Below are 21,789 nucleotides of genomic sequence, written 5' to 3' on the forward strand. Positions count from 1 at the left end.
CTGTGTTTCATTGTAGATCAGTATAGCCACAGAGATGGCTGAATTGGGTCTCTTCCTTATCTGATGAAAACTTAAATATATATGTTAAGTTGTAAATGCATCACAACGATATGTTATTATTTTATCTAGGCTTTCCGCTATAACTAACGTATGCTTTTTGTTATTTTATTGAAAAAAAAATTCGGAGAAAAATGGGAAAGTGATGAATGAATATTATATAATTTATGATTTTAATAAGTTTATGAACAAAAATTAAAACATGAAAAATGAAAAATAAAGCAGTAATAGCGTGTATTGGATCCTCTAACTCGTCGAACTTCTGTACACCGTTGAGGCACGCTTTCAATGATATTTCTCAACATTTATTGATCGAGCTATTCCCATTCTTCCAAGAGAACATCTTCGACATGTTGAAGATTTCTGAGTGGTTGACGGTAGAGCAAACGCCGTCTAAGTATATCCCAAATATTCTTAATAGGATTTAAATCGGGACTCCTTGCTGGCCAATCCATAGCTTCAATATTATGAACAGTAAGAAAATTTTGCACTATCCTGACCGTGTGCGATCTAGCTGCTAATCATGTTGAGAAGCAAATTCAGAAAGCAGCATCATGCTGAAAAACAAATTCTGGACCCATATTTTCAGTAAATGGTACATGTGGCTCAAGAACTTTGGTGATGTACCTCTGTGTCGTTATCGTACCTTGTCGAACAACTACAAAATCGTACGGTAATTTAAAGTTATTACCATAATTGAACCACTTCTAAAAGCTTGCCTTTCTTGAACTGTGGAATCCAAAAAGCCCTCATCTGGTCATCTTCACGCTCTAACACGCCCATCAATATGGTTTAGAAGAAATCTGGACTCATCATTAAATATAACATTACTCCATTGATCCATGATCCAATTTAAATGTTTTTCTGTAAAGAAGTGCCTCACTCTACGATATGCAGGGCTTAAAAGGGGTACTCTAGCTGACCTTCTTGCATTTATTCTACGTTCGTGAAGTCGATTTTGTGTAGTACAGGTAGCCCTCCTAAAACACGGTATTCTATAATACGGTTTCGCTATAACACAATAAGAAAATGCAACACTGTATTTCTCCAGCCGCGTCGAGGCTTGCCGTCTTAAAGATAAAATGTTGCGGAAAATACAGCAAATATTGGATGACGTAAACAGTTCTTGGCGATGGTTAAATTCCCAATTTACGTCGGGGAGACCCCGATTTATGTAGGGAATTCACCTCTGCAATAAAGTGCGATGCACTGGGTCAGTCGTATGAGGGTTTAGGATACGATTACATTTTATTTTTGAACTTAAGCAAGTAGTGAAACCAAGTGTGTTAAAGAGTAACTGTTTCGTCTTTGAGACTTAAGTTCCAGTCCCAAGCCATGTCCGATAAAGATAAAAAAACAACGTTTAAGAGGAAATTTATTTCTTTAGAAGTAAAGATACAAATGTTGGATCGTCTTTTAAAAGGAGAAAAAGCATCTCACATTGGAAAAAGTCTTAATTTGAATGAAGCAATAGTCCGGACTATTAAGAAAAATGAAAAAGAAATAAGAAGTGCAGTTGCTGCAGGATTTTCCACATCCGCGAAACGTGCAGCTCGCCCCCGGGCGCCAATAATTGAGAAGATGGAAAAGGCACTCAGCATTTGGATTGATGATAACTGTCAAAAAAGAATTCCATCGGATGGTAATATCATTAAACAAAAAGCGTTAAAAATTTACAAACACCTTAAAGAACATGGAGAATCCTCTGTCAACCCAGATTTTCTGGCAAGTAAAGGTTGGTTCGAAAAATTCAAAAAGCGTTTTGCAATTCATACCATAAGAATTCAAGGAGAATCTGCGTCGGCTGATCATGAAACTGCTAGAACGTTTCCAGGAAAAGTTCAAAACATTATAGAAGAGCAAGGATACACAGCAGATCAAGTTTTCAATGCCGACGAAACTGGGCTTTGGTGGAAAAAAATACCCAATAGAATCTTTATATCGAAAAAAGAAAAAACTGCACCCGGATTTAAGGTGTCCAAAGATCGTCTAACGCTACTTTTGTGCAGTAATGCCTCGGGGGACTTTATGACAAAACCCTTGCTAGTTTATAGATCTTTAAATCCTCGTGCACTTAAAGGCGTGAATAAAAACACCTTACCGGTATATTGGAAAGCAAATCCAAAAGCTTGGGTAACTGCAAATTTCTTTAAAGATTGGTTTTTAAATTGTTTTGTGCCAAACGTTGAACTTTATTTACGGCAAAAGAATTTGAGCTTCAAGGCGCTATTACTAATAGATAATGCTCCATGTCACCCACAAGATTTGAATCATTTGATCACCACACGTTAAAACATTGTTCCTACCACCTAACACTATTTCGTTGCTCCAACCATTGGATCAAGGTATTATTTATACCTTTAAAACATATTACATAAGAAGAGCATTACAGTGGATTTTAGAAGTAACCGATTCAAAATCAATTAATGTAATAGAAGCTTGGAAGACATTTTCAATCAAACACTGTATCGACATCATATCTTTGTCGCTGAAAGAACTGAAAACCTCAACGTTAAATGCGTGTTGGAAGAAGATATGGCCCTCTTCAGTTGAAATAGAAGACGTACCTGAATCGCCAGAAAATGAAATTGATAGCATATTAGAACTCGCCAAATCAATCGAAGGTGAAGGTTTTGTGGATATGGCTAATGAGGACGTTCAAGATTTATTAGTGGAAGAAGTTGACGAAGCGGATTTGATGAGAATGGCATCCGAAGACGTAAATCAAATCAATTCTGAGGACACTAGTACTGATGAAGATTGTGAAGTTAATAATTTAACATTAAAAAAATTACAAGATGGTCTAAGCTTAGCTGAAAATCTGGAATCATTTTTCTTGAATGCAGACCCTTCCGCTGAAAGAAAACAAAAATTCAAAAGAGAGCTGCAAAACTGTCTAGCTCCATACCGACAAATTTACAATGGCCTTGTAGGAAGCAACAAGCAAAGCAAAATTACAGATTTTTTAAAGAGGAAAGCAGATGCAAGAACTTTAAATGAAGAAAAAAGTTCTGAAAGTGAAGGCGATATCATTTCACCGAAAAAACGTTCTCGGTTGATACTGAGCAGCGACGACGAAGAAATTTATTAAATTAAAGTTGTGTTAAATTAAAATAATATTTTTTGTTTTATGTTGTATGTTTGGTCCAAATTTGGCGTGTGTACGTGATTGGGTCGACTCACCCCTTTCGATACGATAACCGTGAATTACGTAGATCGTGGACTGGATTGATCGATTATGAAGGACCACCCTGAGTTCGCAGTCTCAGAGACACTGTTTTCGCGTATAAAAGAAACTAAACCTTAACTTATCAAAGGTTTATTGGTAACATTAACAACTATACAATATCGAGAAAATGCGTTATTTAAAGAATGTTAACGAGAATCTAGCGCGTACGAGTCCGTGATGAAGTAGCGAGAAAAGAGAGCTTCTTCAGTTTCGCACCCTCCTTAAGTACTGATACGTAGGTGTAACGCCCATAGACGTACCCCCGATAGGGCCCCATTAGCGGCTTCTAGGCTACCTTGTCGCGTTAAAGCGTAGCACTTAGAGGCACGATCGCTGGGCTTTTATTGGAGCCCAGCCATTGTATTCGTTTGGCGGTACCTTTAATTTAAATTCGCAATATTAGTCCGGCAAAGAATAGTGCTGGAAATCCCAATCATAAAATAACTTCCCTCAGCCGAAGATGGGTGTTAAGCGCTGGGAATTTCAACAGTACTACCCAATGGCTGGGGTTGTCCATGGGCGTAACATCAGTTTCTTAAACTCACTTTGAACATTTAAACTAATAAATAACCCAACCATAATCCATGATATAACAATACGTCGCGAGTCATAACATTGTACATATATTTATATTTTTAATAAAAATTTAGTTGTTTATGTAGAATTAAAAAAAAAAAAATATTTGTTTTTAATAAGTTTTCGGAACGTAACCCCCCTTTATGTACTGACTCTGGGTCTCATACACCACGGTTTCACACAACACGACATTTTCTAGGAACTTATCTACCGTGTTATAGGAGGGTTACCTGTACTTACTTTTGAACCTATAGCTTCTATAAATTCATTTTGTAGCGTTCGAGCAGTACTGCGACGATCCCGAATGGTCCAAATTTCAAGGAGACGATCTTCTTGAGCTGTAGTCGATCTTACACAGCTTTGATAAGGCTGCCTTCTAACAATTCCATACATTTCATACTTTATCCACGCTCGGTTTATCGCAGCACGACTAACATTGAGGATTTCGGCAACATGCCGCCTTGAATGGCTTTCTTCAATTAATGTATCGACCCTGGCAATTTGAATTTCTGTTAAATACATTCTATGTCTTCGTGGCCTTCCAAGGACATCAACATTCATTTTTACCGTTCAATAACTTTAACGTGAATAATGATAAAAAATCAAAAACCGATCCAATGTGTGATTCCATTTTTTTTCATTTTTTACATTTTCTTCGACTAAAAGATGAACAAAGATAAGAACATTGTTCTTTTTTTCATTTATAAAAAGTATTTGTGTCTGCAGAGCGTATTTAAATTTTTTGGATTTTCCTTAAAGTAGTAAAGAATTATACTAAATTAAATTAGTGGCTCTTTTTTCGGTGTGATCAGTGTATTTCCCACAGATTACGACCTCAGTGAAATATACACTGCATTAATGGATGGGGTCCCCGAGAGGAAAACTATGTTCTTTACAGGTTTAGAAGAGAAAGTAATTCTGCATAGAAACTTGTCCGGAAATTACGATTTGGAATATCATATTTTGAATTACTATGCAAGAAATATAAAAAATTACATTTTTAATTTAATTTATTTCAAAAGTTATTTTCAATATGCCCTGTATAATTGACGCAAATGTGGTATGTCTCGTCGTGGGTTCTCGGGAAGTAGCGTTTAGAAAATAGATAGAAACTTTCTTGTAAATTCACAAATAAAAATGCGTTTTCTCTTTTGAACTATAATACATTCCTAGACACATTGTATAGTACACTAAACGTCTTATCCAGGAAAATGCCGACATTCCTAATAGAACACTGGCAGAGAAGATTTTACGATGGACGGACTAAGATCTAAGTTAAGGATATTCAAGAATGGAGAAATAAAGTAATTGTCTTTGTGAGGAAAACGGGTTAATTAAGTTAGTAGTATAGTCATGAGCTTTTCTTACTTTTAATGTTTGGGGTGATGAGATTTAAGAGCTCGTCTAAAAGGCATGAAAATTTACTTAAAAATGGTAAAAAGTCATTTAGATGTGGTTTCAAGAGCCTATACATTGCTCTAAAAGTGCCCTCGAAACAGTGGTGATTTGAAAATATCCTCAAAATACTTTTACGAAAGATATCCAAATCTCGTTTCAAAATATCAAAAAAATCAAGGATTCGGGACTTTCCCCAAAAAGGTAAATTCGCCTATGATCAATTGATAAAACACGCAGTTTGCATGAAAAGACATTGAAGTCTCATGAAGCAAATGCAGAATTTCTGGATCTGTATCTTTGGATCAGTTACAGGAAAACCTGCAGGTCTGCTTTTCTCCGTGTCTAAAAAATCATTGAAATTTTTCCATCAAGTAATAAAAATCGTTTTGTAATATTCAAGAATTTACATGTACTCTATGTGCAACCTTAATGAAAAATTAATTTTAGACAATACGTACGTGGTTAAATACGATTTTTGAGTATAATTAAATTACCCTAAGAGTGCCTTAACAATTACGTTTACCCAACCTTTATGGGCTATTTAAACTGATTAAAAATTAAATTCATTTAAATTGATTAACATTTTTTAATTTTAATCAATTCAAGCGAATTTTTGAGTTGGTTTTAAAATGCTATTAGCACATTAGATGATATGTGATTTGCTTGTTTTTGATTTGTACAGTAATTTTATAATTACCATAATAATATATTTATAACTGCAGCATATTTTCCTTGGTTTACGTAAAATAATGAGTATGTGTGTTACGCAAAACATACGTAAAACATTAATAAATGTTATTTCTTATTGGGGCTTGTGCATAACTGAAATAAATAAAGTTAAATAAACAAGGATGTGCACTATACTTTTACTGCACTGTTTAAAAATGAAAAATAATTTAATTTATCAGTAAAAAACGACCTTCCCTCATTACTAAATCGTAGGTCTAGAGATTAATGAAGAATTTTCATAACAATAATAGTTTGCAGATAACTTGAGATTGTTGTAATTTCAGTTCAGTTAGAAACATCTAACCTCTTCCTTGATTCTCGACCAAAGTTCTTGAAATTCGAGTTCTCGCATCCCTGAACCCGATGACCTTTGATACTGCATCTATGCTGATCATTTTCTTCTCTTCAACTTTCAAAAGCCATCTGCCTGGGACACTTCGGTAAGCAGGTCCTAGGTGTTTTGCTTGGAGAAATGCTCCATTCCTGATTAAAAAAAATTGTCCTCTGGGTTCCTTACACTGTTGAACATCCACCTTACCGAAGATTTCGCATGCCAGTTTCCATAGTATATATATGTATATGTATAGGGTGATTCGAACTATAGGATCGCATTTCTAGGGAATATTCAGTGCAATAATAGAAGACATTTAAGTATAAAAATCCATGTTTGAAAATACAATATCTTTCTAAGACCGTTATGTGAAAAAATGTGTTTTTATCGAGTTTTAGTACCTTTTATTTCACTTTGTTTGTACAAAATAACACTACAGTTTTTGCAGTAATTGTTTAAAATGTCGTTCTTGAGTTTCGTCAATTCGGACGACACTGCATCGGCAAAGGTGATCGAGTTCCGTGGCCCCTTAGGTCACCCGATCTAACACCTTTAAATTTTTTCTGCGTGGACATGTAAAGTCTCTGGTTTATGAAACGCCAGTGGAAACAGAACAAGACGTGATTGTATGAATTATTTATTGCTGTATATGAAGCTGTTCAAAATAATTATCAAATTTTTAGCTAAGTTCGCACCAATTATGTACGACATTTAAACAGGTTCAAGTTCTAGGGGCACATTTTTTTAATTATTGTGTTGTTATTTTGAATAAACAAATTAAAATAAAACGTACTAACTCGAAAAAACATGTTTGTGCACATAACATCTTAAAGCATCGGAAGACCATAGCGTCTTAGGGAGACATTTTCGGACATCGGTTCTTATACTCAAATGTCTTTTATTATTGCGCTGAATAGTACCTGGAAGTTTCTTTCCATAGTTCTGAGGCACTCTGTATATAACTTTTCTAATCAGTATTTCTCCATAAGAACGATCAGAAATTCTCTTGCTCGTAGTATAAGCTCTAAGATGCACCCTAAAGGACCTAATTAAATATTAAAATAAACTAGTTTTCCAATTATGAGATCTGCAGCCATCGTTTTAATGACAAATATTCAAACACAGGCCGTAAGGCGGACAAGGGTTTCCCTGTGGACCTACAGGAATTGGAATCAAAGATATAGATCAAAGAGTCTTCTGCATTCTGTTTTTATTCGCAAACCGATATTGTTACGGGGTCGGTAATAAGGACTCCATGGGTGTTTTCCTAAAAGAAGCTCTCGATTCCTGATAAAAATCTGGTCTTTGAGGTTTCCTGCGCGTGAGGGAGTTGGGAATGCAGTTTGGGTAGGAATTGGGGCTGCAGCTCGAGCAGGACCATCCCTTGCAGCCTTAAAGTCACGAAGGTAGAATTGTAGAGGGTTTTATTGCAGATTGTTGTATGTCTTGATGCTCATATTTGGAGGAGATTTTTACATTTTTAAAGTTGCTATTTAGGAAGTAAAATAATGATTTTGTAATATATGTTAATTTCACAATAAAACAACTGTTGTATCGTAAAACTCTGTTTAAATAAATCAACATAAAAATTTTATTGAGTAATTAAGTACATGGATATCTATGCTTAATAATTAATGGACGAAATATTACATGAATACGTCACGGTGTTACTTAAATAATAATAAAAATTAAAGTGATACATCAGTTTGTACAAAAAAATCTTAATGCGTCAGATCTAAAGATATAATAATGAGTACCTATCTTAGCCTAACATGAAGACCCTTCTACGAACAGAATGGACACTCCCAGAGCTCTTAAAAAGATTTTTTTTATCAAAAGTAATTTTTCGAGTTAATACGTGCTGCTTATACTACATAGTGAAACAGTTAACTTTTTAATGCTAATGTAGGCACATAGTGAATAGAAAGTGCTTATTTTGTATAGTATTTTGCGTGCTGAAAACCTGGAACAACGCGGAATATGGCCGAAATAATAAAATTTCACACGCTGATTGTGATTTATTTTTGATCCGCACTCTCTTCTTCTTTCTCTTTCGCAGGTGAATAGACAATCTCCGCATACTCAGTCTTTTCATCGGCGTTCTTCACTACAGCCACCAGGGTCGGACTATTCGTGCGCACCAAATCCAGCTCGGCGTACACCAACCCTTTATCCTTAGTTTCGTTCTTTCCTTCGGCTGTTTTCGTTGCAACCTCGGCTTCTCTTGCTTGGTCTTCGGCTGTGATCGTGGCGGTGTCACCTTCGTCGAGGTCGAGAACGCGCACGCTCGGCTCTTCTTCGACTGCTACTTTATCGTGCTTCTTCTTGAAGAACGCCGAAGTCAGTTGGATGGAAGAAAGACGACATTTGGTCTCCTTAGGGCGAACGTCTGCGCTCTCGGTGTCGCTGCTTTAAATGTGAAAGTAAGTTATGGTTGAACTAAGTTTCGAGAGAGTTGTATAATTATTGCTGCTGGGAGTTAATATTCCCAAGTTGCTTTTCAGTTGACTTTGAGTGAGCAAAGAAGTGTCAAGGCAAAGGGAGGGAGTTTTTGTGAGAAGAAAATGAAATCGTGTCTGTAAAACTGCAATAAAACCGAAATTGTAATATGTGTTTGAGACAGAATATAGAGTGACACATAATGGTAAACGGTACGTTATGTCGCGATGTCTCAATTTCTCTTGTAATAAAATATGTACTTATTATGTTGTTAATAAGATAAAAATTGCAATGTTTAGCGAGGGAGCATACATTTGGCTCATAAAGATCCAATGTACTATATCGCTCTCCCAATTTCTATTGAAAAAATATAATTGCTGTGTAAAAATGCAGACGCCGAAATTTCAATGTTTTTAAAAAGGAACTTGCTGTGGAACTCTGAAAACAATTTTTCTGTGGCAAAAAAGTTATAATTTTATCTTTGCAGAAATGGATTAGTTGCGGTTGGGAAAAAATATTAGGGTCATATAAATTGTTTAATATCTACTCGAGAATCGTGGTAAAAATGGAATAAATTGATTTTCAAATTGAACGGAGGGTCCATATCACATTAGTCCAACAAAAATTAATCATTTCTTTTTTGAAAAAGTGACTTCTTTGATACTATAATGCGTGATTTTTTGCAAAAAATTGCAATTTTTTTCTTTTTTTTCCATTATTTTTCATTATTTCTCAAGTAAATATCTGCAGTATCTGTAAGGTTTCGGGACCGTGGAGTGAATTGCTGTGGAGTGAGTGCTGGGTGAGGTAAAATCAATCAAAAACATAGTTAGATGATGAATAAATCATGTAATGAAACTAGCCTAACCTAACCATAACCAAACCCACCAAACCCTAAACTAACCAAACCAAACCATTTTTGCACAAATGAAAATAATAAAAAATAAATGTTAAATTATCATTCAATATTCAATAATTATTTATACTTCAATTATGATAGTTTATTTTTATTTGGGTAAGATTAGCTTGGTTGGGTTAGTTTAGGGTTTAATAGGTTTGGTTACGGTTTCTAGAGTGATTGGGAAGCTTGAAGGCATTCTGCCTAGAGCCGGTGGTTTGGGGTACGAAAGACGGAGGTTGATGGTGATGGCGGCATCGTCAGTCCTGCTGTATGCGGTTCCTGTCTGGCAAACGGAGTTGACGTGCGGCAAGTACGTAGCCATCCTGAAGAAGCTAAATCGTTTGCTTTCGCTCAGAGTGGTCAGTGTCTACAGAACGGCACCGACCGCTGCGATGCTAGCATTGGCCAAAATACCTCCGGTGAGGATTAAAGTGATGAAGAGGAGTATAATATACGAAGGTCGAGGCGGTGTGAAGGAATGGGTGATGAATGAGTGGGGAAGGACTGAGAGAAGTATGAGGGTTGGGTGAACACCTTTATACCCCGGATTTGAACATGGTATGGGTATCGATGGAGTAAAAGCGGGTATACGCTGTCCCAGGTGTTTACCAGGCACGAAGTGTTCGGGAAATACCTGAAGCGCATTGGGGTGGAGAGAAGTGCTTGTAGCTGGTTCTGTGATGTGATAGAGGACACCTCGGAGCACACGCTTTGGGAGTGTCCAAAGTGGGAGGGCTATCGTGCGGAGGCGAGGTAGAGGGGACTTGACCTGAACCGAAGTATGAAAAGGAACGAATTGGTGAAAATCGAAGGAGAGTGGATAGCGTTTGAGGGCTTGATAGAGAAAATCTTGAGAACCAAGACTGCGAGGGAGAACGAGAGGAAGAAGAACAGAGTGCGAGACCGTGTCCGCACCTAGTCCAAGGAGAGTAAGAAGCCCGAAATAATGTCTAACGGTGGTTCCAGGGCAGAAGAGGGGAGGAGGTTTTAGTGGGTAGGCGGGCAACGTAATGGTCGGTCAAATTCCACACTACCCGGCTACTGACCAAGCCAGGTGTCTTAAGAAGATTTCCACCTCCTCGCAAAAAAAAGGTTTGGTTACTATTAGGTTAGGTTAGGTTAGGTTAGTTTCATTACATGATTTATACATTATCCAACTATGTTTTTGATTTATTTTACCCCACCCAACACCCCAATTCAGTCCACGGTCCCGAAAGCTTATAAATATTGCAGATACTTATATGGAAAATAATGAAAAATAATGAAAAAAAGAACAAAATCTGTAATTTCTTGCAAAGAATCACGCATAACAATATCAAAGAAGTCATTTAAAAAAAAAAGATTAATTTTTGTCAGGCTAAAGTGATATTAACCTGTAAAATAAATCTAAAGTGATGCTAACCTGAACGGAAAATCCAAAACTTTTATTATCAAATACCAGTGACGTATAATAAAAAAAGTTTGGGGCGGTGAAAGGGAGCCTGACCCCTCGAAACATATCACAGTGTAGAGTTTCGAGGTGGCTTTTGAGGTCGGTTGCTATGTAGGACTTTTAAATGAAATATGCATCCAAATTTAAGACAGTGATATTTTTTACTCGTTTTTCTTTTTATTCAAGGAATAGGAAATTACTCCGAATTAATTAAAAACTATGGAAATTATCATCTTCCAGGTTTCTAATGGTTGAATAATTTGCCTGCTTTGTTGGAATCACGTGATCAATTTTTTTCTGATGCTAATGGTAGTGGAACGCAATGGTGGACAAAAATACAAGTTCTTGAAACTTTATAATTTCAAAAATTGAAAAGAGCTGCAAAGGAAAAACGAAAAAAAAAATTTTTAACACACGATTCTTAATATTTGTTTTTTCTCATACGATGTATTTACTATGAAGGTTAAAACTGACACACTCTGTATAGGAGTGTGTTGATGTACGTCTAGTCTCATAGGAATCACAGAACGCATGGTGTTGACTTGGCGGACCGCGATTAGTTACGGAACAAACTACTTACGATTCTGCAATGTAACGACTCTCTCCTTTCCCTGAAAAATAACGAAAGCGTATTTAGGCCCCATATCAAATAATACCTCCCAATCATGTGACTAAGCAATCGTATCTCCTTCTCAGAAAAAACATCAATATTTGTGTCTTAATAATTCGTCTTTATTTTATAAAACAAATAAAAATAGATCCATCGTAAGTACATAAAGTTTACAACATTATACAGAACGTAATCTAAAAAAAACTCTGAGAATTGCTATTAAATTTGAAAAGCTCGCTTAAATGTAAACAGATGGGTGTGCAACATGCTCTTTGATATTTTATAAGAATAATAGGAAAACACAGTTAAATCATCACCAACGTGAACTCGAGAAAATGAAAAGCTGCAAAAGTCTTAATAGTAACATCGACAAAAGCTATAGGCAGTATAAAAACTTAGAAGTACTAAACCTAACAGAGGAAAGTAAAATAATATTCAAAGGTTTATATTTTCATATCATGTAACCTAAAATTACTGTTTCTTAATCGTAAGGATAGAATAAAGAAAAACAATTATTGTCTTATATAATTTACCTAGAACTAAGAGATTACTTGCTGAGTCAATTTTAATACTAAATTAAATCACTGACAATTAACGCGGATACCAGTTCATAAATAAATATGTGAATAAATTAAAACTAAAATCTGCGGTATCCGGTAATAGTAATCGTCACTTTAAACTCCTACTTTAATAAACTTATCATTATGGATGAAGTTTTGATTTTATGGCAGTTTGTTAATTTCAAAACGAGGATACGAACGCTACAACTTCCGGAGGCGAATTACTATGTAATGAAATAAGTAAATGCTCATATTGGTCCATAAAGGTAACATATCCAAGAATCAACAGTGTTATACATTTGTCAAAAAATTTAAAATCGACCGGTCCTAATAAATGATTTATCCTTCAAACGACGATTTTATCCCTAGTTTATAAAATATACTTTTAAATATACATTTTTACACAGGGGGCGTGCGTATAGAACCTAAAAAACGCACCCTGTATAACCCTGCTAAACAGCGCTTCAAATACATTGGACACAGAGAGACATTTATAATAGCAAGTATTACATTCAGATTAATCACTATGTCGACTAAACGTAGTAATCCATAAAGTGCCATCTGTTGGTTGAAAATAACTTCTTTTAACTATATCATATTTACATTAAACATTATCTAATAGACAACAGATTATTGTTTATTAATAGTAATAATAATTGAAAAATCACTAGGGTTTAAATCTAGACAAGTAGCAGTCATTTCTTTTATTATAAATTGTCATTGGAGCCACGCTCAAAAAAATACTTCCGGAGACCCCCTCTGTATCGTCGTACCAAAGAAGAGAAGCAATTCAGAGGGGACTTAGGAACCGAGTCATTTGCTGTGTGCATAGGACCATGGAATGTTTAAGATTCGGTTAAATACCGGGTGTGACTAAAAACAAAATGACGTCCGTGAAGGGAATGAAAAAACTGAAGTGGACGGTATTAACAAACTCTTGCCCTCAATCACACCCAGTACAAAGAACTCTCATCGATAACGTTCACAACCCAATATTACAACAAAAATCGATCGCCACAGCTAATTATCGATCTGGGTCAGCGAGAAAGAGAGGGACACTCCGGCCGCGTTTATACCGCAGTGTTTATTTTCTCGTCTTTTTTAATCATATCGTTGCCGTTGATATACTCCGACGACACCTGGTGGTGGGGATTATCGACTCCGTCCGAGGTTATGTCACTGTGGTGGTGCTGGTTATCGCCCCCTGTATAGTCGATAACGGTGGCGCCACCTGCAAGAAATAAAAGCTAATATATTGTGCCAGTTTTTCGTATAGGAGGTAAGCAGTTGGCGCATTATTTACAGCAGTGGGGGGTGACCGATGACATCTTAATAGGCTACAATGAATGAGGGTTTATTTCATCTCTAGCGATTGACACTACTCGGACAACGCACCTGGGTACAGATGCGCTTCCCATGTAGGTGTTTCTCAGTAATACCCTGAACCTGGAATGACAGTTGGATTAGACTAAACACCGGTCTTTCATGCAGAACTACATATATATCAAGCTCTAGTGCTAAGCGTTTACTCTCTACAAGGAGTCCCAAATTTAAAAGCACATTGAAGGGTTGCAGGTGATTATGGTTAGTAGATACCGTGAAGGACATCTGAAATCGATCAGAGATGGAAGCAATAGAATCGAAGGGAAAGAACCTAGGCAGTGGAAAGGTCCCTGCAAATGACGTCAAAATGACGTGTCAATGTTGTATATATCTTTACAAACATACGTCATTTTCACGTCATTAATAGGAAACGTTCTAATCTTCAAATATGTGTATCTGGCTTTTGAGTTCTTGACCGTGTAAGGGTTAATCGGTCATTTTCATAGGGTTGAGGTCTATGTTACTTGCCATCACTCCGGGAAGTTAATTTACAAAATTAAGCCCGTAACCTAATACTATAAGGCACAATTTAATAAAGTAAAGTTTGATGCAAGTACAGGGTGGCCAGTTTGTTAGTACTTTACGATAATTAAAAAAAAATCCGTTTACAAAGGGGTGAATTGCCTGAATGCTCACAGAGTGTCGTATTCAAACTGGATATCAAAAAAGCTTTTTTAAATTAAATAGGGCGTACTGTATACTGTTGCAGTTTCTACAACTCATATTACACCGTATTCTGAGTATCGAAATATAACATTTTTTTGTCCTTTCTATGAGTGTAAATTTTTACATTTTTATTTTAACTTTTCAAAAGAAAACGAAATACTAATTTGACAAATGTCAAAAAGTATTCCGTCATATAGAGCTTGTCAAATAAAAAATGGATGGACTTGACAAGTAAATAGTGACAATCACTTCTCTCCAACTGAATCCATTTATTGATAGTTGGATTACTCAAAAGTGCAAGTCAACAGTTATATGTATAATGGGGCTAACAATAAGTCAAGTTTGCTTTACACTAACTTGTAAATTAGGTTAAAAAATGTTCTAAAAACACCTAAAATAAGCATTTATTTTTGAAAATTGGCATTTTCTTACCCTCCTCGCAGCTATAGTTTTTGGTTTTTGGATATTATGGTGATGTTTTGTAAGTTTGAAAGGATAAGAATCACACAACTAAGAATGAACTGCAAAAACAATACTTTTTTGATAACAACGGGCAAAGGTAATTGCTAAAAATGGATTTATTTCAATTCATTGTTCGAAATGATTTCCATTTACAGCTAAACACGACCCCAAATGAATGCTTATTTTAAGTATTTCTACAAGCTTTTGTGACCTAATTCACGAACTCCCGAAAAGTTAGGACTTAAAGTCTTAGTTATGCGAAGTTTCATAGCTGTAATTCTTAACAGAATAAGTTTCAACATGAAGTTAAAATGTTAACATGCAAAATTCTATGTTGCGATTATAAAAACGTGTTGTATAAACAGCTATTCATGTAACTATTTAGGAAATGCATTGTTTTGCATCACGTGAGAGGTTGGTCTCGCTTCATTCGTGACACAAGGTACATAAAATAGATTTATTGGTGAGTTTCACAAACGTTTTCTTCTAATTGCATTATACGATAAAGGAATTACTAAATTATTCTTGTGACTTTTTCTTCCTTGCTTATACAAGTTGCGTGCGTTATCTCTAGAACTGCATCGACCATTGATGTTACTGATTCCATTTGTTAGTTGAACGAAGAAATCAAACCCATGTGGGTATCGATTTGATTGAGAGACCTTATTTGTCAAAATTAGAAAGCTTTACATAATTGCCACAGATAATACGCAACCGTAAGCGGGCCACCCTGTATGCTATACTGAGCACTATAGCCTTAGTACGGCACTGTTAAATATTTACAGACCATGACAGACTCGCGATCTGCCCTGTATTGATTTAAACACCTTCAGAATAGTTTGATATACAAGATGAATCACTATTGTTACATGAAATCATCTTTCAAAGCAATTTTCAAGGGGCTTGAAATATGTGGGGCTTGAAATAGGGTCGTAGTAAATATTCAGCGGATCTAGTTAGAGCCCTCTACAGAAGAGAAAAATGGCATATTATAGAGACTCGGGGTGAGTTGTATACTTGAAGAGTGTTGTTTCGAATTTATTCAATAAATCTGCATAGAAGCTGTATATTTCGTTTTTACCGGCAGAAAATCGACTCCCTAAAATGTGCTTTCTTACTTAGGTAAAGCTGCTTTTTGTCTATGCAATAATAACACCTCTAATGCATAGCCCAACTAAACTACTCAAGCCACAAACCAGACAAAACTAACAGTAAAACAACCAATATACATTCCATTAAAAAAATCGTCAACATTGGATATTGTTTACTGAAGGGATTTTATTGAACTTCTCGAATCAACGCTCCTCTCAAAACAATAATAAGTCGCTTGCCATGGTTCTTTGTGTTGTAAGCTTAACAAAATTCTCGGGTAAGAGCAGTCAAACAATTAGTTACGAAAGGAAAACAAATCAAGTTTCTTTCTGGAAACAGATGGGGGGAAATTAGGAGAACAAAAGGGCATCCGGAACGGCCGGAAAGCTGCCGTTAGTTTAGTTGATTCGTAAAAAGAAAAATAAACGGAATACTCCGGGAAAGTTGGATGCGACAAAATAAGGAGCTACCCGAGACAAGACTTCACTTACCTCCTATTTCTGATATACTAGCTTTTATTTCCAATGTGATAAAAAAGGTACTTGCAGGGCAGTCTTCGCAATCATTTTATGATTTATGTCCCTTTTTCGGTTTCGGTTCCTCTATAATATGCACATCAAAATGTTAAAAAAAAACCAGATCTGGTGATGATTGAAAAAAGAAAGGATGATTCATTGCGAAGACTAGCCATTAGACGTGGCGCCACGTATGTTGTTGGGAAACTCGTAAAACGGTTCCTTGTTTTTGTTTTAAATGGGACTTCCTGGAAAATTGGATTCGTTGGACTGTCGTAGAGCTCGGAACATATGTACTTAAAATCAAAAAAGTTTGAAGGTAAGAGAATTGTAACATTTGTTTTGCTTTGTGAGACATATCTCGACGATAACGCAGCGCTATTCTGGAAGGGTGCCAGATATGCATATCTGCGAAAAGGGGTAAATTTTACCCAAAAATTGAATGTATTAAAAAACTCAAGCCGAAAATTTATTGATTCCACGGGATATTTCTAAACATTAAAAATTTGCTTAAAAATTGGAGTTTGAACAATTATTGGAACATTCACCGCCAAACTATAAAACCACTTTCTACAGGTTCGTAAAACTGATTTTTTAGATGATTATTTATTAAAAACAAGAACTACCTAACCTACCTAACCTAACCTACTACTACGTACCTAAAGAACTTGCGAAGAAAATTTACTCTTACTGAGGATAGTTTTTATAACTCGGGACACGAGAACCCTCAATTTTCAACATTTTCCGATGTTCCGTTTTTCGCAAGTAATTGATCTCCTCAGCAAGTCTGATGCAGTTAAAAAGGCAAAACTTTAAGGATGAAACGCGAAACATCTAGTAAAGAAAATGCGGAGAGATTTATTTAAAGTAGTTCAGAAGCGATTAAAGATGCAATTTGAAATGTGATATAATTGGAATAAACATGTTAAAAAAATACAAAAAATTTGTAGCTAAAAAAAACAAATCTTTAAAGCATATACCGGATGTTCTATTAATAGAGGTCATCGGCCGTCTTTCGAAGGTTATTCTAGACTTCGGGAAGAATTTCGGTTAATTTTTTTCCAGTTTTTACAAAAGATCGCCAGTAGTGGTAACTAAAGCCAAAATTTCGGAAAAAATGGAACTTTTAGCACATTATAGTGTTTTTAATAGAAAAGTAAGTGATTTTTTCTTAGTTCTACCCCCCCCCCCCCCCCCCAAATTCGGGTACCTTAAAGTATTTTCTTTATAATTATTAATTATTTAAGACTATGGTCAGACCGTATTTGACTAGTTTTTTATACTGGCATACACGGTCGATTACTGTGAAAAAAATCGAACGAAATCAAATAGAAAGCACTTTACCGTATGCTTGACGAAAGTACTACATTATACAACGAGCACGAAAAATGGTGATCTTGAACAAGCTGTATACGATATTTTCTCTACGACTATAACAATTCGTAAAAAGCAAAATGGATTTTCTGCTTAAAATCTCAAAATTCCATACAGCTGTTATCAAGAAGCTCTCCGGACAGTTTGTTTATTTTGCCTCGTTGCTGTGGATACCGATTCGAAACCGTGGGAAATCAGCTTATTTTCTTATCGTAGCGCGCGCAACATGTAGCAAATGCAAGTACATATATGAAAATTGAATGTTCCTCGATATAATTTTTAAGTCTGTAACAATGCAACATCCTGACAGTCGTAGAAAAATCATAATTCTCAAGCTTGAGGCCTCCCTCATAAAACCACAGTTTTGTCAGCAATGAAAGCAAGCAATCAGTTATTGGACCTATTAAAATGATTATACAGGGTGTTCCAGTTTATAGTAGCAGGACTTTAACAGTCGATAGAAGACCTTTTCTTAAGATGAAAATGTTATATAAATATATATTGAAAACGACTCGGTTTTTGAGATACAGGGTGGAAAACTTGACTTTTTTTTTCATTTTTTTAAAATAATTCACTCAAATATTAAGACACAGCCATGAAATTTGATATTTTGGGATTTTTCGCAGTGCCGAATTTATATTTATTAAAATTTTCGTCAAATTTACAGAGGGCGCCATATGAAACATACTAGTGAATATTTAAATTATGATCATTTTTTTGTGCCTCCTTGTAGCAATTTTTTTTAATCAAAATGGATTCGCCGTTCATTTTTTTCTAAAAAAGGTACTCTTGTTATAAATTGCTAAATGTTAATGTTTTCGAGATATTTTCAATTTAGTCCTTAGCAGTACGACTGGCTTCCACAAGGGAGTTGTGATTTGATAGCAAATCATTTATTTTGCCAATTTTTATATGTTTAATAAATGCTAAAATATTTTTTTAATTCATTTATCAACGTTATTAATTATTATGACTATTACATTTAATATTATTTATTTATTAACATTTTAATATTTTGGAAAAAAATTAATACCAAACACTTTTTAATTGTTAATTAATACTGTTTAGTATTTTTCTTTTTTTTAATAATTAAGTATGTTAGTGTATCCCGATGCTGCATCAGCAGTTACGTTGGGAATCACATCAATTTCATTATTGGCCAAACATTCGATTTTAATTGCTGACCGCTTCGCCGGCAATAACTAAAAGAAATCATTGTCCAGTAATCTAAACTGCTAGACGCTAAGGTCTTTTGGCTACTCATGGCTGAGTAGCCAAAATTGCCATGCTTATCAAGGGTACGCCTATTAACAGCCATCCACAGTTTATTATTTAATCCTCGTTAAATATGATTATGAGAATCAATATACTTTGAGTTTTTGAACCGATAAGTTGTGGCTGGTACTGAAGCCAGCTATGTTGTTTCAATTCTTAAATACCCCAAGTATTTAACAAATACAAAACAAAGAAAGTTTTCACTTTGAACATTTACTTTAAATTAGAGCCAAATTAGTTTCAGATTAGTTGGAATATGATTACTTCTTTGTTTTGTATTAATTAACAATTAAAAAGTGTTTGGTATTAATTTTTTTCCAAAATATTAAAATGTTAATAAATAAATAATATTAAATGTAATAGTCATAATAATTAATAACGTTGATAAATGAATTAAAAAAATATTTTAGCATTTATTAAACATATAAAAATTGGCAAAATAAATGATTTGCTATCAAATCACAACTCCCTTGTGGAAGCCAGTCGTACTGCTAAGGACTAAATTGAAAATATCTCGAAAACATTAACATTTAGCAATTTATAACAAGAGTACCTTTTTTAGAAAAAAATGAACGGCGAATCCATTTTGATTAAAAAAAATTGCTACAAGGAGGCACAAAAAAATGATCATAATTTAAATATTCACTAGTGTATGGCGCCCTCTGTAAATTTGACGAAAATTTTAATAAATATAAATTCGGCACTGCGAAAAATCCCAAAATATCAAATTTCATGGCTGTGTCTTAATATTTGAGTGAATTATTTAAAAAAAATGAAAAAAAAAGAGTCAAGTTTGCCACCCTGTATCTCAAAAACCGAGCCGTTTTTAATATATATTTATATAACATTTTCATCTTAAGAAAAGGTCTTCTATCGACTGTTAAAGTCCTGCTACTATAAACTGGAACACCCTGTATAATATACTAATAAGAAATATTTACAAAAAAGTGAACAAAAAGTTAACAAAAAAAATACCAAGAAAAAATTCTCTGGAAGATTGCCTAATAGGAATTTGGGGCTGATATACAGAACGTACTGTTTCTGGTAGGTCTTTTAATATTTCATGTGTGACAACAAATTTTAATGCTGTTTCCAGAATAGGAAAACTGATAACTTCCTAAACGCACCTGCAGGCAAATAAACAATTTTCATAAAATTCAAGCACAGGAACTTCAGATTACTCTACATATTCCGACAGTCCAACAAGCCCAACAAAACTCCTTGTAAATTCCGACAATGAATTGTGTGAGTTCCGCGGAGTTAAGCCGCTTTTTGTCTTTAAGGAGTTTCGTGTTTTGATATAGTGCTTCCGCCATGCTTTTTGTCTTTGTTCCTTCGAAACTCACTAAAACGGGGTTTTATCTATGTCATACGTAGGCGCCACCACGACAAGATATGGGGTAATCATGCACATAAAGCTAAACTACATTCACTAGGAAATATTTAAATCTGAAAATACGGTTGCTTGACCACATGTTAACAAATATTTAAATTACCGGTATCTCAAAAACTGAACTTACCGCTAAAGCACCATCGACCGTTGAGCTTGGCGAAGATGAGCAGTGAAACTGTAAGGATGACAAAGAGGATGGCTACCACAATTCCTATTACAGCTACCACTCCACCTTCATAACCTAAAGGAGAAAAATCGCTTGTAGTGTTGAGTTAATTCTTGATAAATTTGAAATAAAGAAATCTCGACGACCATGGACAATAAATTTATTTCAAGGACTGTGAACTTATTCTTCGGTGTACCCAGCTTTCCCGTTACTATTGTATTGCTTTATTAAGCGAAGACGTCCGGAGATAGCACAGAATCATTATTAATTCAAAGTGCGTTCCTTTAGTAAATTGACGATATACGGTCCTCGGAGGAACCGAGGCCATTTTGGTGACATTAGGGGGTCGTTCTTGGCTCGTTTCTCTCTATTTGCTTCCATAAGTCACGTCCTCTTTAAGTGTGTCTTTGATCTGAGAATAGTGCGGCGGGTTCGATTCACTCTAAAAGCTCAATCGGATGTATATGTATCCATCCCAAGCTTGGAAAAGCGAGTTTTTCCTACATTTGACAAAGGAATATGGGATCGAAATTGTTTTCAACCAAAATTATCATCCCTGTGGGAGGAGTGAATGGAGTTCGGAAGTCCATGTTATGAGTTAACAGAAAATCAAAGAACTTGTTAGTTGTAAGGCAGTGGTCTGTTCGACAATGTGCATTGAACAGTGCTGCTAATGAGATTTTTGCCATATTTGAGAACTATGGCACCGAGAAAATCTTGCGTGATCTGAGTATTTTGAAGAGGATACATTTGGTTTTAAGACTCAGAATGGCGAAGCTTTAAATTTTCCTTTGAATCTGACAGAATCTTGGGATGATTTCAGAAAATTTGTAGTAAAAATTTTAATTAATTTTACACCAAAGTTATATTACCGCCCTTGTGAGGTAATTGCAGCCGGCTACGTGAACTAATGGATTTTTAAGGATAAGCGCAAATTTTACATACTTATTGATTTTATATTGAGATGAGGTATTGCAAACCTAAGCTACAAATGATCACTGTTTCTAGCGTTATGTAAGAGTCCTATGGGAGCTTGCATGTATAATACTTTTATGCTCTTTTTGAAAAATATGTGTACTTTCCCAAAAATTGAGATTTTCTTCGACTGTGGTGTCTAGTTGGGTTGTCGAGAACACTTTGTACTAAATTTGATTTCCAAATTTTCTTCATAGAGTTCGGCATTTGTTAATCAAATTTCACG

General features: G+C 35.2%; 3 protein-coding genes across 6 annotated transcripts in view; 1 reads left to right on the forward strand and 2 right to left on the reverse strand.

Annotated features, from left to right (window-relative positions):
- Positions 1–21,789, reverse strand: part of LOC136415142 (CXXC-type zinc finger protein 1-like) — a 140,886-nt gene that overhangs the window by 54,239 nt on the left and 64,858 nt on the right. The gene's annotated exons all lie outside the window — the stretch shown is intronic.
- LOC136415281 (tigger transposable element-derived protein 1-like) lies at positions 1,393–3,148 on the forward strand. Its single transcript, XM_066399801.1, has 2 exons — positions 1,393–2,190; positions 2,450–3,148. The coding sequence occupies exons 1-2, from the start codon at positions 1,393–1,395 to the stop codon at positions 3,146–3,148; spliced, it is 1,497 nt and encodes a 498-aa protein (XP_066255898.1).
- Positions 7,894–21,789, reverse strand: part of Fas3 (fasciclin 3) — a 164,073-nt gene continuing 150,177 nt past the window's right edge. Inside the window, exons 8-10 of one of the 4 annotated variants that reach the window (XM_066399582.1) lie at positions 20,550–20,663; positions 11,673–11,703; positions 7,894–8,726 (exon numbers count right to left, since the gene is read on the reverse strand). In XM_066399582.1, coding sequence (XP_066255679.1) covers positions 8,339–8,726; positions 11,673–11,703; positions 20,550–20,663 — 533 coding nt within the window. In that variant the 3' untranslated portion in view covers positions 7,894–8,338. Of the gene's footprint in view, positions 8,730–11,672; positions 11,704–11,802; positions 13,494–13,657; positions 13,709–20,549; positions 20,664–21,789 lie in introns of those variants that run through there. The other 3 variants (XM_066399581.1, XM_066399584.1, XM_066399583.1) reach the window with 3 other exon arrangements.

This window comes from Euwallacea similis, chromosome 19 (assembly GCF_039881205.1).
Source record: "Euwallacea similis isolate ESF13 chromosome 19, ESF131.1, whole genome shotgun sequence".
NCBI lineage: Eukaryota > Metazoa > Arthropoda > Insecta > Coleoptera > Curculionidae > Euwallacea > Euwallacea similis.

What these genes read in the sequence shown, in the direction of transcription:
- LOC136415281 (XM_066399801.1), top strand. Translation starts at nt 1,393, where the DNA reads ATGTCCGATAAAGATAAAAAAACAACGTTTAAGAGGAAATTTATTTCT. An exon ending in AAGCAAATCCAAAAGCTTGG is followed by an intron (nt 2,191 to 2,449) that starts GTAACTGCAAAT and finishes AGAGCATTACAG; the next exon opens with TGGATTTTAGAAGTAACCGA.